Raw genomic sequence first — 14,121 nt, 5'->3', positions numbered from 1 at the left:
AAAGTTAATGGGTTATACATCTACTCAAGCTAAAGTATTGAAGTACTCCTTTACAAATATAATACTTATAAAATACAGTATTGAAAAGTAAATGCATTAAAAAAATGTTTTCTAATATCAGTACATTTCTGTTTAATTTTCTGAGTAATTTTAAAGTACCTTGTAACTTTCGGAAACCACCTGATGTACTGATGCGAAGTAAAGCACCTCAGCATAAAAATATCACAAAAAAATAACGACGGCTATTGTGATTGTAATTTCTCATTTAAAAGCAAACCAACAATATAACAAGAGTATCTTGATTCTCCTCACATTTTCACTATGGACTAGAGGTTTGAGGTTGAATCTATTATGACAAAGAAATTGCAATTCTGATTTGAGAATTCATCCTACTGAATAACTTGGCCACATGGCAACAACCAAAGCCTTAATAAAAATTCTAAATGTGTGGAATGTCATGCAAATATACAAAACAGTGGCATCCAAATTCAGTCCTATGGGCTGCTATCCTGCATTTCGAAATTGCATTTTAAATAAATGAAAAACAGCAACAGTGGATTGCAAAGCTAAGCTGAGCCAAAAGTAACAAGTACTTAGCAGCTTCATAAAATTGAGTAGAAAACAAAAACTTAGGAGGGCTACTTTATAAAGCCTCAAATTCAACGCTTCTTCCGACATTTTGAATTGAAAAAGCTTCCTGAATAGGAAGCGAAATGTCTTCAAACTTGGAAACAAAGTTGTTAAAGATAGGCTCTGTGTACGCACCCTGATGCTCTATCTTTCCGGTTCTTTTCCCTGAAAAGAGATCACCTGGGACAAACTCTTTAAATAACACTTCATAACTTATATGTATTAAATAACCAGGAGACATGACAACAGATTTTGATAGAAATTGTAATCTTACTCAGATCAGAGAAGTTGCTTAGGGTTACAGAACAGCAGCTGCTCACCTCTGGGCTCACCTCTCAGAAAATGGCCTCGATTAACAGTTAAAAAGGTATTTTACATCTCCAGTCTGCCACATCATTATATTTTACATCATAGCAGTTGATTAGACATCCGTGGCTGTAGCCTTATCAAAATAGCACACCCCTCTCATTCCATTTCCAAATCTTTACCATGTACAAAATGAAGATTATAACTGTATATCCAGACAGAGGAAATCTCCTAATTAGATTAAAACATCAGTTCTGATGCACAACAGGCAGCCCATACCAGGGTGTGATAAACTCACACATCTTTAATGATAATTATCATAACAAAGTCCAGTGGATTGTGTTTTTTTTTGTTGTTTTTTTTTTTGTTTTGTTTTTTTTACTTTTTGGGGATTTACCAAAAGAAATTCTAACTATTGCAACAATGCAAAAAAAAAATAAAAAATCATTTTGAGAACCCAGAGATACCTTTGATTCTTTTAGTGCTAGAAGATTAATCAATTTTTATCACTTAATTTAAATCTTTGGTTATGAAGATTTAAATTTAGAAAAGAAAATCATGATTTTTCTTCTTTTTTTTTTTTTTTTTAACCAATCAACTCCCTGGACTTCCAAAACTCAGACTGACATCAGTCAATCATTTTTGTTCTGAGAAATGCACTCATAAATGAAAGAATAGCTCACCGTGAGAGACCACTGACTGCAAACATTTAGTGTGTTATATTTTCATTGTTTGTTGTAAAACATTTTTATTTTACAGCTTATTTCACAAGTTGAATTCTTTCTCCCTATAAATAAAGGTAATCTACCAGATTGGATGATTGAAATAAAAGCTAGTTTTTGTAATTACAGTATGTCACATGTCATTTTTATCATGAAACTTAGGTGAGAAAAAGAATGATTAATCTGAATATGGGAAAAAAAATGGATATTTGATTTTTAAGCGATAAGGCCTAGCCCTAGATTCTATGAATCAATAAAAATGTATAACTTCCCCAAAGTAGGGCTAAACCAGTAAAAGCCTATCTTTTCCACAAATATCGGGTCAAATAAAAACCCTGCCATCCATTGCAGGACTTTTACAAATTTGGAAGTTGCATTCATGGTATCATCAAAATGTAATATGAGTCATTATTAGTTATAATTATATGTTTACATTTGCCTATTGCAATGGTCAGCAACAGGAAATTATGTAAGGCCTGATATGCAGGATATTACCTCCTCAGAAAGAGTGCAACATCCTATGTTTTTATAGAAAATGGTTAATTCCTGACAATATTATCTGTTTGAGTAAAGAGATGGGTATAGAGTTAGTTTCACCGAGTCAACCATGTGCAAAAGGCCCAAATGTGTTTCATTTACTCTGAAACCAAAAATATTCGTGAAAAAGTAATTTGGGAACTTGTTTTTGAAAGATATAATAAGCCTCTTGTAAGGAAATAATAAAAAAAAATAGATTTTGTTTCACATTGTTTAGATATGGAATTTAAAAAGTTGTCTAGGCTGACCCATGGGTCACCAAACCTGTACTTATAGTCCTCAAATCATCAAGAGCCTCACATAATTGCTTTAATTTTTTAACAGAACATATATTCATTTTTTCTATTTAATCAAAATAAGAATTTTGATATTGCAGCAAAAAACGTTTAATGTTCTTTTTATAATATTTGTAATGGAGAAATGGCATAAAAAGAAAAACATGTTCTTGCTCCCATCCACACAACTTCGGCCCTCCACTCTGTATCAATTATTTTTTCGGTATTAATTTGAAAAACGTACAGTTAAGAAAAAAAAAGACATGCCACACCTCATCGTCATTGACAAAGTGGCAAACAGTTGCTTCAAATATTTCTTTCTATGGTTTATTTAAGGTTTTTTTTCAGGTTCCTCAGCGTGACACTCATGCACGCCCCCGTCAGGTAGCGTGAGCGCGCCGCGGCGCTGACAGACGCCATTTTATTTTGAAAATCAAACTGATCTGAAGGCGCTGCAACCCTTCCATTTCATCAAGTTTGTTGTGGGAAAACTAGAAGGAATGACGATCTGAAATACTTTATTGGAAGCACGGTGAGACCGAGAACGCATTTAACATACAACAATCGGCATTATTACATACAAAGCAAAAGCAGAGACATAAAAAGGGGGGTATCTCCATTTTTACCAGCACAAGGAGGGGTCTAATTCCTGAAAACAGCTGTCATTTTCGTAAGCAGAAAAGTAGTAAATTTGTAGTTAAAACATATTAAGTTTCGAGCTAAACGTGGTAACCTAGATGTGTCTATGGTTTGTATCCGAAAGCGAACCCTTACATTTTCTTGAATGGAAAATAATAGAGTGGCTTCCGATATCAACGTTTGTAGCTACGTTAGCATATTCAGAGATTAGTTGGAGCCTCGGCAGCAAGCTAGCAAGGCTAACGTTACCGTTTGCGATCTATATATCGTAAAACAAATTTCCAGTGTTTCAAATTAAATCTCGAAGGTGAATGTTAGAATCCCGAAAAAATAGGAATAAAGACCACTTGACTTAAAACGGGGAAAGTTACCACTTATTTGTGTCCGTTTTGTGCACAGTTAGAGGAAACATGCTCTCACAGCTAACGTTAGCCTCTCGCCAATGCTAATGTAGTCATTTTTAGCGTTAGAGAGCATTTTAATATAGTATGTGCCCATCTTTTTTTAAGCTGTTGAATATATGAACTTCGTTTTATTAAGACGTCTAATGAAGGTTTATAAACTATGTTTTGGTGGTCTTTATGTTTTCTTTCTTGTACATATGTTAGCTAGGTCCTTAATGGTGTTTACCAGCGTCATTGTGGTTAGCTGATCCACACACTTAGCTAGGGTTCCTTCCTAGGTTACTGGAGTGTGGCCGCTGAAGAGTCCAACTTTCTGTAAAACTAGTAGAATCCCTACATATCGGTAGCATTTGATAAATGGACTTATTTGAATCCCCCCCCCCCCCTTTCCTCGCGTTAGCTTCTACGGTTTGCTAGTATGTATTAGCACGGTCTTTGTCTGTGTAGCGACATTTGTTATTTTTAATCTATTAAGTTGGCAATATAAATAGAAGTAGTCGACAGATTTATCACAGCGTGAGCTCTGTAAAGTTGTAGTCTAAATTTGGGGAAAAAATGATAAACGTAATTTAACTTTATAACACATAAAGACTAGATTACATTTGTTTTGGCCTAGTTGGCCAGTTTTTATTCATGAAAACTCTGGTTCAGATTTGATTTGTTTTAAAATCTTTTAAAATCTTATTTTGATCATAGGTGTTGAAACAACAATATTTCCCTTTTTGTTTTTCCACACATAAAAGTTTGGCTTACAACTGGTGTTTCAAAAGTGCCCAGTTACAAATGACTCCTTTCCCAAATCACTTCACATCATAATTTCATGTTAGAATTTAACAAAACAGGCCAACCTGTTTACTTGTCCCTTTGTGCTCTGAGAAGGTTGCAATTACTGGGTTTGATCCCCACAGCCCTCACTCTGGGTTCCTGAGCAAGACCCTTAACCCCACACTGCTCCCCGGATGCTGCAATGGCAGCCCGCTACTTCCCAAGCGGATGGGTTAAATCCAGAGATTAATTTATCCAATGTGAAATCAAATAAAGTTAAATGATTATTATCAATACTGAAAAGTATTTTTGCACGGGTGCCGTTACGATCCTATAACAGTACTAAACAGTTCGGCACAGTGGAACCAGCTCCCTCTCCATTAGTTTTGTATGAAACTAGTGAGATGTAGGATAAATTTCGTAACCAAGAGATCACGAAAATTAATGCCCGTGAAATTTAGAGCTCATTCATATAGACATCTAGGGCAAGCTTGTAAAGCAACACAAAGTTAAGACTTTAAAACTTTTGTTTTCATGCAGCAGGTAAACCACTCAGTGAAGGTTTCATTGACTGAACATAAATTAGAGTTTGCTACACGCTGCAGTCTTCAACCACTTTTAGCACGGAGTAAAGGAGTTGTCTGACTTTCCTAAAATAAATGTTTTTAGTCAATTCCAGGAAAAAAAATCCCCAGACCTTTCATCCATGGTGCCTTTTCTTTTAAGGACAACTTTAAAAAAATCAAAATGTCTCAAATTCTATTATACATCTTGGAGCGACGAGAACACAATTCAAATCTGCTTCTTTTGCAGTCCCCTGTGTTGTTTTTTTATGGTGGTGGGGATGAAGCCATGTGTTTCTGTTGTTTGTTTGTTCCTTCTGTGTTGAGCTTATTACTTGCATATACATCAACTTCGCACCCAACAGCTTCACTAGTTTATTTCCTATTTTGTTAATACCAACATTCATATTGTGTTGTATGTACTACTCATGTCTTTAACGTCTTGGCGTCAAATCTTTTTTTCTTTGTGCTTTCTTTTTCTTTTCTTTTTTTACACTTTCTTGGGCTTTTCCTCCTCCTTTCCTCGCCTTCCTTGGGAGTAGCTTGGCTACATTGCTTCCTTGTTCCATACATGTGCAATTTTATACCTTGGTCATGTTATTTTTTGTTACGCTAAATACCAAAAATACTTAACTTTACTTACAAATGGACCATAGGCAAAGTGTAAAACATACAAATAAAATATAATAAGCTAACATGGTGCTATAGTTTAAAGCAAAAGCTTTTAAATGCAACCAAGGTGTCCCTGAATTTCCCTGACAGGGAAATTCATACATAGTATGTCAAAAAGAAACTTATGTGTATAAAAATTGAGTGAAGGATCCTGATCACTTCAGCCCTTTGACGTAGCATGTTTTTGCACTTTTAATGATTTCCACCCAAGTATTGTGAAACGAAAAAGGATTGAGCTCCATAATTTCATACCGGACATATGTAAATTCACCCCTATCAAATTATAAATTGCAAAATGTTCTATTACATGCTGATACTATACCCTCCTGATGTTTTACCTGAATTAAAATATTGAGATTAAACACAGAATTCTTCCCGACCCAAATTGTAGTTTCGATTTTATTTGATTTTCCTTACTATTAGCGACTATCATCTAGCTGTTTAACTCCAGGGTTTCACTTTTTTTTTTATCACTTTAAAAGCATCATTGTCTAGAGTCCTTTATGGTGAGGCTTAATGCTACTGTTGTGTGGAAAAGTGCTTACTTTTCACATGTATGGATCTGCACGCTAACTGCAACTCTATCTTCCCTTCTGTGTGTCTGCAAATCTGCTTTAACTGTATTACTGCCAACTAAAGGACCGGAGTGAGAATGTTTTTAGTTTTTTTTTTTTTTTTTACACGGCAGTAGTGGCTTGTTTTTTCGACAGTAGGCTGACAGGAAATGGGGTATGAGAGAGGGGGAGAGACATGCGGCAAAGTACCACACGCCTGATTCGAATCCATAGGTCCTGCGCGCTAACCACTGCGCCACCTACACGCCCCATTTTTTTATTTTCTTTTTTTACTACTGTTAAAATGTAACGTGTCCCAAAATGGAGTACCTCTGCAGTTTTAAAATTATATTGCAAGCGCAGTTAATTGCCCAGTCCCACCTTTTGCGGAGGGTGAAGGAGTAACTTTATCAAAAACAGCTTCTACTAATATTCAATTCAGTTTATTTATATAGCGCTAATTCACAATACATGTCATCTCAAGGCATTTTACAGTTCAACTAGATCATCCAGTCAAATTGAATCAAAGTTTTCTACCTAAGGAAAACTAGTTGATTGCATCGACTCATTGTCTCAAATGCAATATAACTTCCTGATTTTAAAGGCACTGTTTTAGTTGCAAGAAGGTAAGGATTAAGCCAGCAGAAATCACGTGCAGACAGTTGATTAAATCTGTAATGTTTAGTGTTGCACAGATACCAGTATCGGTATCGGTGCCCTGATCCAGCACTAAAATGGTGATATCGGCGAGTACCAACAAATAGGGCAATACCATTTTGAGAACCAAAAGTTTATTCAACTATTGTCTCCCATTCCATGTAGGCAATAAAAGGTTCTACTGGATTCACTTTGTATTAGTCTTTTTCCTGCTTCACAAAGGTAGGCAGCAGCTTGACAAAGCCATGATGGCAATTATTTTACATCCAAGTAGTATGCAGTTCTTCATATATAAACACAAACATCCATTTCAAACAGATGGTATCGGTCAATACGGCACAGCCAGGTATCGGTATCGGGGCCAAAAAACAGCATCAGCGCAACACTAGTAATGTTGCAGTACTCTCACACTCTCTATGTTCTGGTATGAAATTGTAAATAGCTCTGGCCTATATGAACTTTTTTTTTTTATGGCCTTAATTGAAAGTTAAAATCTAACATACTGCTTTTTCCATGTTTGTTAGTTTCGGCCCAGAAATGAAATATAACACTAAATGTTTGCAGCTAGTGGTATCACACACTCAGTCAGTCTGAGCTATAGAAGCTTAAGGTATGGATTTGTGGAAAAACCCCGACATAAAACAGATTTCCCAAGAAATCAATCTTAATCAACCAAAAATTGAAATAATAAAATTAAGGATGCACAATATAATCGGCCCCCTATCGGTATCGGCCTGTATCGGTCTTAAAACTGAATATCGGACATCGGCCACCCCACCGATATTTAACCCGATATTTGATCAGTTTCTGAGTTTCTAAAGTCTAAAAAAAAAATTATAAATACTACTTCTTCTTCCTCAAAAACTTCTTTTTAACAGACTTTAAAACTTCTAGAGATGAGGGAAAAAATATTGATACATTCAAATATCACAATATCTTCATATGCTGATATATTGCCATTTAAAAACACCATATCAATCTCTCTTACTAATGAAATATTGCTATATGTCATCGTTATGCTACGAAATCCCCCGAAAATTCACGAAATTTTGCCATATTTTTATATGTTGATATATTGACGTGCTATTTTACTAACAAAATCTCACAAGAATTTGCAAAATATCACGAGAGTTTGTAACAGAACGATGAAATTTCACCGGATTTTGAAAGTAAAATAGATCGATACCGCGTTTTTAAAAATCAATTTGATATCAGCATATGAAAACATATTTGAGTATATTATTTTTCAAAGTGTCAGAAATGGATAACAAAACTATTAGCTATTTTCAATGACTACTTATTTTTCTTTAACATCGGTATCGGTATCGGTTATCGGCTACATGAGTTATAAAATACCGGCATATCGGATATCGGCCACCTTGAGCAGCAATTATACCAAAATAGTAAAACGAAAATATGTAATAATTTTGCATTTAAGACAGCAATAACTGCTTCCACTGTCGATATGCTATATTAGGGACTCAAGTGGAAAACTTTGTTTCACCTAGTTTCATTTAATAAAAAAGTCTTCTTTAAGGAAACTTTTGCTTAACGATTAATCGAAAAAATTATTGACAGATTAATCTATTTATAAAATATCACATCTGTGGTTTTGTCTAATATGGCATTAAACCTAATTATACTATATAATTCTTAAAATCAGTTGGTCACATAAGAATGTTTTTCTTACAGAAAATCATCTTATTTTCTTTAGTGATTTATAAAACTGTTTTTCATTCACAGATGCTGTCCATGGTTTTAAACTGAAGGATTCTACCTGTTTGCACTGGGAGCCACTAATCGGAGCACACATTTGGAAGCCAACATTTGTCACACCTTTTGGGGGGGGGGAGCAGAAGTAACCTATCACTGAAGTGACTAAAGGGGAATAATGGTGATTTTGCGCCGCGCTCGGCTGCCTGCTTCCGCCCCAACCAGCAATGAATCTTGACTCGCTCTCGCTGGCTTTGTCTCAAATCAGCTATCTGGTGGACAATTTAACGAAGAAAAACTACCGAGCCAGCCAGCAAGAAATACAGCATGTAAGTAGCAGCAATAAACACAAAATTTATATTTTAATTTTGTAGAAGTAGATCACGAGAACAACCTACTGATGTTGACTTAAATTGTCAACATGTACTGTAGATGGTTTACAGTTTTAGATGTTGGATTTTAATGAAATTCTTCTAAAAAATTCTCAGCATAAACACAAGGCATGTATGTAAAGGTGACTTTGAATTTATTCAAACAGATTTGCATAAGCACCATAAATGTTATGTACTTTACTAAACCACAATTTTGACATTTTTTGGTTTTTATGCTGTCATCTAGACACCCGTTTTGGGGAAAGTTGTTATGCCAATTCTTATGTCAGTTGTATTAACCAAACTAGCTGCAGTATTTAGGTTGCTTTCAAAGGTGAAGTGATGTCAGTAGATGAGCCCTAATGTATTACAGCTGAAATGTTTATAAAAATAACCAACTTAGATTCTGCAATATTCTGCATCTCTTTATTCAGTTTGTTTGAGAGTGTTGATGAGTGTTCAGTGAAGCTTGGTGTACTTAAAGAATTTCTACAAAAAAAAAAAAAAAAAGATTGACTCTGCCTCTCTTAGGCTCATCAGAATTTGGTTGTTATTAATTTTGCTAGAATAAATGTTTTAATTTCATTTTGTTGAAGTTTCTTGATGTAAATTACCTTACGACTTTGGTTGAACAGAGGTTTAGAGAGGGAAATTTTTAAAAAAGGATTGCGGTGAGCTTATAAAAAGTTAATTCTTTTCCCCTACATCTTGTTTTCTATTGTGTGTGATTACAGATTGTAAATCGTCACGGCCCTGAGGCAGACAGGCATTTACTACGCTGTCTCTTCTCCCATGTGGATTTCAGTGGCGATGGTAAAAGCAGTGGCAAGGATTTTCACCAGGTAATCTTTTATAAGAAAGAGCTTGGCTTGTCATTGAGGTGTTTTGGACCACTTAAGAACTTCAATCACAAACCAGTCTGCTCATTTTAAATGAGCAGACTGCCACCAAACAAGGATGGAAATTCAACCTGAGAGTCTATGCACTGAGAGCAATTTCCTCCTACTCTTATTGCAGCTAATTATTTGATATAAAATTTGCTCATATCTCTTTCTCTATTCCTCCCCTGATTCACCTCTGCTTTGTTTTATTCCCCTCCAGACACAGTTTCTGATTCAGGAGTGTGTGTCGCTGATTTCAAAGCCAAACTTTATCTCTACTCTCTGTTACGCCATCGACAATCCCCTGCACTACCAGAAGGTAAGGAGCGGGTGTTATAAAATATCAACTTACTCTTTTAACACACAATAGTCTGCTTCCTTTCGGTTTCAGAGATTGTCAGTTATTTTAAATTAAAGGTAAATTTTCTATGAAGTATGCAAAAGACTGGGTGTATTGTTGGTACCTACTGCATATTTTTTGTGCTCTAATGAGAAAATGTGTTTGAAGCTCTTTTGATTAAAAAAAATCTATTTATTTTATCTTTCAGAGTTTGAAGCCATCTGCCCACCTGTTTACTCAACTGAGTAAAGTACTTAAACTCAGCAAGGTTCAAGAGGTAAGATGGCCCTTAATTTAGATATAATCAACTAAAATAAATAAGCTTGTGACTAAAAACTTTTGTCTTGTTTAACACAAAACTAATAAGACATGGTAGAACCATCTTGATCTGATTTATTTTTCTATTTCCAGGTAATTTTTGGCCTTGCTCTCCTTAACTCCAGCAACACAGATCTTCGGGGATTTGGTAAGTGTTGTGGTAAAGCCACATCTCTCTAAACATAAGATATATATTTTTTTAGTTTCCTGGTGAGTCCTCAGTTTTCCTTAAAAAATATTGAGTAACACCCCAAAAATGTTTTTTTGTTTATGTATTTTGTATGCTTCAGCTGCACAGTTCATCAAGCAGAAACTTCCTGATCTTCTGCGGTCCTACGTGGACGCAGATCTCGGAGGAAACCAAGAAGGTGGCTTCCAGGACATTCCCATAGAGGTGTTGCACCTGCTGCTCTCCCATCTACTGTTTGGACAGAAGGGAGCCAGTGGGGTAGGGCAGGAGCAGATTGACGCTTTCCTCAAGACACTTTGCCGAGGTATAGAGATGAAAAAAAACGACCATCTTGTTGTCTCATCATGAAATAATATTATTTTAATCTGAACAGATTGATTACATTTCTGTGTCCTGTTTCCTAGATTTCCCCCAGGAGCGCTGTCCTGTGGTGCTCGCACCACTGCTGTACCCTGAAAAACGGGACATTCCCATGGATAGGATCTTACCAGACTCTGGGGAGTTATCTAAGACCATCATGGAGAGTTCTCTTGCAGACTTCATTCAGGAAGTTGGCTATGGCTTTTGTGCCAGGTGAGTTGATTGTCATGGTAGTAAAGGCAGGCTAAGTCCACATGATTTTTATGGGTCAGTTTTATCCTGTAAATGACTTGAATCAATCTAAACATTTTTCTCTAAGTTATAATGTAGTTTTGTTAACTAAAGCAAAGAGAAAATGCTGTTTAAACTGGTTTTCTCAAGGTTACGCTGTAGGCTCTCCTAACTCTTGTTAAATATTGAACTTAAGTAAGATAAGGATAGATAAGCCTGTGATATTGCATTGAGTCAAAATCACAGTTCAATCACTTGTTACAGAAAATCTTATAATAAAACAGCCAGTTGTTTTTGATTTAAAACAACCAAAAAAGGCCACTACTACAATCTTAAGTATTGATTATATTGTGATGTTTATTTATTCTAATAATTATCCATAGACTTGTTCAAAAGAAAAGAGTGAACACCCACTTAATTTAGAAAGGATATATTTCCTCTGTGCTGCTGCTAATACAGATTAAATATTAGAGGTGTCTGTCCAGCTTGGGAAAACGCCTCCCAAACTAAGCTATGTTTTATATACCGCCTTCCTAAAAGAAGATTATTGGCCACTGATCTTACAGTATACACATTACTTTTTAAATTGATTACATGAAATATAACCAAATGTATCTGTTTATTTTATTTATTCTTTTATTAAATTGGACCGTTAGCTAAATTAATACTAGAGAAGACAAAATTGCAAAAGAAAATATTTGCATATAGAAGAGGGCTATAAATGCAAACTGTACTGTATCTGGTGTAGATGTAGTGGAAAATCTTTATTTTTGTAAAGGTTTGTGCCCTTCTCTAGCAGGCTTTAGGGAAGATAAGGAGTACATCCTGAGAGGGTCTCATCTAACTAAGCTGTTTCTGATTGTGAATAGTTTCTTAGCATGGCACCTTCTCACGGCTCTGCTAATGAACCATTTTTAGATTATGTTTAAAGGGTGGCAACATTTAAACTTGCAAAAAGCCTAGAGAAAAACGTTTGGACACAAAGTTAAACTTAATTTAAAATCAGTTTGTTTTTCTTCCATTTCCTATTAAAATATAAGCTTTTCAAATTTGTATCAAATACCCTGTTTATCCTGTGTATAAATGACCCAACAATGGCAAAAAACAATGATCAATTTGTTTTCTGATGATGTAACATTATGTCACTCTCATGAATGATTGAAAATTGTAATCTGATTAAGCCCTAAAAGCCATTACTGAGGTCTCTACTGGTCTGCTGTTGCTAAAACTAAACTAATTTTGATGTACTGCTGACATAGTATGTGTCCTTTTGTCTCCAGCCTTGATGAATGCAGAAACATAATTCTCCAGTATGGGGTTAGAGAGGTGACTGCCAGCCAGGTAGCCAGGGTTCTGGGAATGATGGCTCGAACCCACTCTGGTCTATCTGATGGCATCCCACTTCAGGTAAGACACCTTTTTGTTGTGTTGAACAGAAGCTATGAGAATTCCTGCAGGGCATCTAGAAAATGTAAACAATGTTCAGGTTCAACCCCACCCAAATACACTCATTTGCTAACTTCTGTTTTCAATGAAACAGATGTTTTGTTACTTTGTCTTTTTACAAGTAGCGCAAAGTACCTTGTTAAGATCTTAGACATTGAAATTAAACAGTGGCCAATTGTGTAGATTAATTTTTCTTTGTAGTATCTGCTTCACTGTATCTCTGTCTTTTTACTAAATCATTCAGAACTTGTTTCACCTTTACAGTTTAACTCTGCAATTAGACTTTGCTGCTAAGCAGTAACTTGCGGTTGAAATACATTTTTTAAATGCATAATTTTTTTGATGCTCTTGTGTGTTTATGGACTTGCAAATGTCCCTTTTAAATTCTAAATATTTCAGGAGAACTTCATCAAAGTGATGATTAGAAATGTGATAATTGTCTGTCGCTAGCTGGTAGCGACATTAAGAGATATTTGAGGATTTTACCAAACACAACATATACTGCATGCACTCAACTAGCTGCTCCAAGCATGTTTGAATTAATGGAGGCTCACATTTTCTTATAAACTCTAAACTTTGATAAATAATTATTCTATTTGTTTTTGATCTTCCCCTCAGTCCATTTCTGCTCCAGGAAGTGGAATTTGGAGTGATGGCAAGGATAAGAACGACGGCTCTCAGGCACATACGTGGAATGTTGAGGTTCTCATTGATGTTGTCAAAGAAGTTGTAAGTAGTAGAAATATTCATTGTAAAATGAACCATTGTGTTCTTTTATGTCAGTGGTTGTCAGAAGCATCAAGACTTAATTTCTTATTGTAATAGAGTAAAATATCAACAAGAATGTTATTTATCATTAAGTCCCTCACTGTCATGCATGTTTTTTAGTTGGCTAACTAAAGCTGACAGAGCGATGAGTACATTGTGTAGTAAGAAAGGAACCAAGAAAATTTGGGTTAATCATAGTTGATATTTTCCATAATGGTTTTGTAATTGGTTTTCTGAGCAACTGCAGTCCTGGCTCCATTTAGGATTGTTTTTGTTCTACTTGCTAGAAAAAATAAGTTGTGAAGAACTTTTGTTTTTTCTGATTATCTTAGAATCCCAACTTGAACTTCAAAGAGGTAACGTATGAACTGGACCATCCAGGCTTTCTAATTCGGGACAGCAAAGGCCTGCAGATCGTGGTGTACGGGATCCAACGAGGCCTGGGGATGGAGGTCTTCCCTGTTGATCTCTTTTACCGGCCATGGAAACATGCTGAGGGGCAGGTAACTACTGCCATTTAAGGAAAACCCGAAGCAAACAATCTTCGTTTTAAAATGGTTGCCATCAGGCTTTTAGCTAGGAATATTTCATACGGTGTACACCTGGTATGCTTCCCTGGAAAATTTTTAAATGTAGACTCCCTGAAATACTATTTCCTGAATTTTTTTGGTAAAATGCAGTTAACTTTTTTGTCTTTGTTACAACACAACTTTTGTCCTGAATATGGGAAGTGTGTGGGCTTGACAAGAGGTGGAAATTTCATAAGGAAGACATGAAAT

At 35.5% G+C, this 14,121-nt stretch overlaps 1 protein-coding gene across 11 annotated transcripts in view; it reads left to right on the top strand.

Annotated features, from left to right (window-relative positions):
• Window positions 1-2,884: 2,884 nt before the first annotated feature.
• The window catches only part of cnot1 (CCR4-NOT transcription complex subunit 1), a 32,078-nt gene continuing 20,841 nt past the window's right edge, over window positions 2,885-14,121 (top strand). For all 11 annotated transcript variants that reach the window (XM_015397397.1, XM_015397393.1, XM_015397394.1 and 8 more), the window contains exons 1-11: window positions 2,885-3,002; window positions 8,468-8,766; window positions 9,543-9,650; window positions 9,910-10,008; window positions 10,238-10,306; window positions 10,441-10,495; window positions 10,638-10,841; window positions 10,942-11,110; window positions 12,409-12,535; window positions 13,193-13,303; window positions 13,675-13,845. In XM_015397397.1, coding sequence (XP_015252883.1) covers window positions 8,665-8,766; window positions 9,543-9,650; window positions 9,910-10,008; window positions 10,238-10,306; window positions 10,441-10,495; window positions 10,638-10,841; window positions 10,942-11,110; window positions 12,409-12,535; window positions 13,193-13,303; window positions 13,675-13,845 — 1,215 coding nt within the window. In that variant the 5' untranslated portion in view covers window positions 2,885-3,002; window positions 8,468-8,664. The remainder of the gene's footprint in view (window positions 3,003-8,467; window positions 8,767-9,542; window positions 9,651-9,909; window positions 10,009-10,237; window positions 10,307-10,440; window positions 10,496-10,637; window positions 10,842-10,941; window positions 11,111-12,408; window positions 12,536-13,192; window positions 13,304-13,674; window positions 13,846-14,121) is intronic.

The sequence above is a fragment of the Cyprinodon variegatus genome, unplaced genomic scaffold (genome assembly GCF_000732505.1).
Source record: "Cyprinodon variegatus isolate N-32 unplaced genomic scaffold, C_variegatus-1.0 Scaffold859, whole genome shotgun sequence".
Taxonomy (NCBI): Eukaryota; Metazoa; Chordata; class Actinopteri; order Cyprinodontiformes; family Cyprinodontidae; genus Cyprinodon; species Cyprinodon variegatus.
The sequence above is the reverse complement of the archived record's forward strand: the minus strand, read 5'-3'. Positions and strand labels throughout refer to the sequence as shown.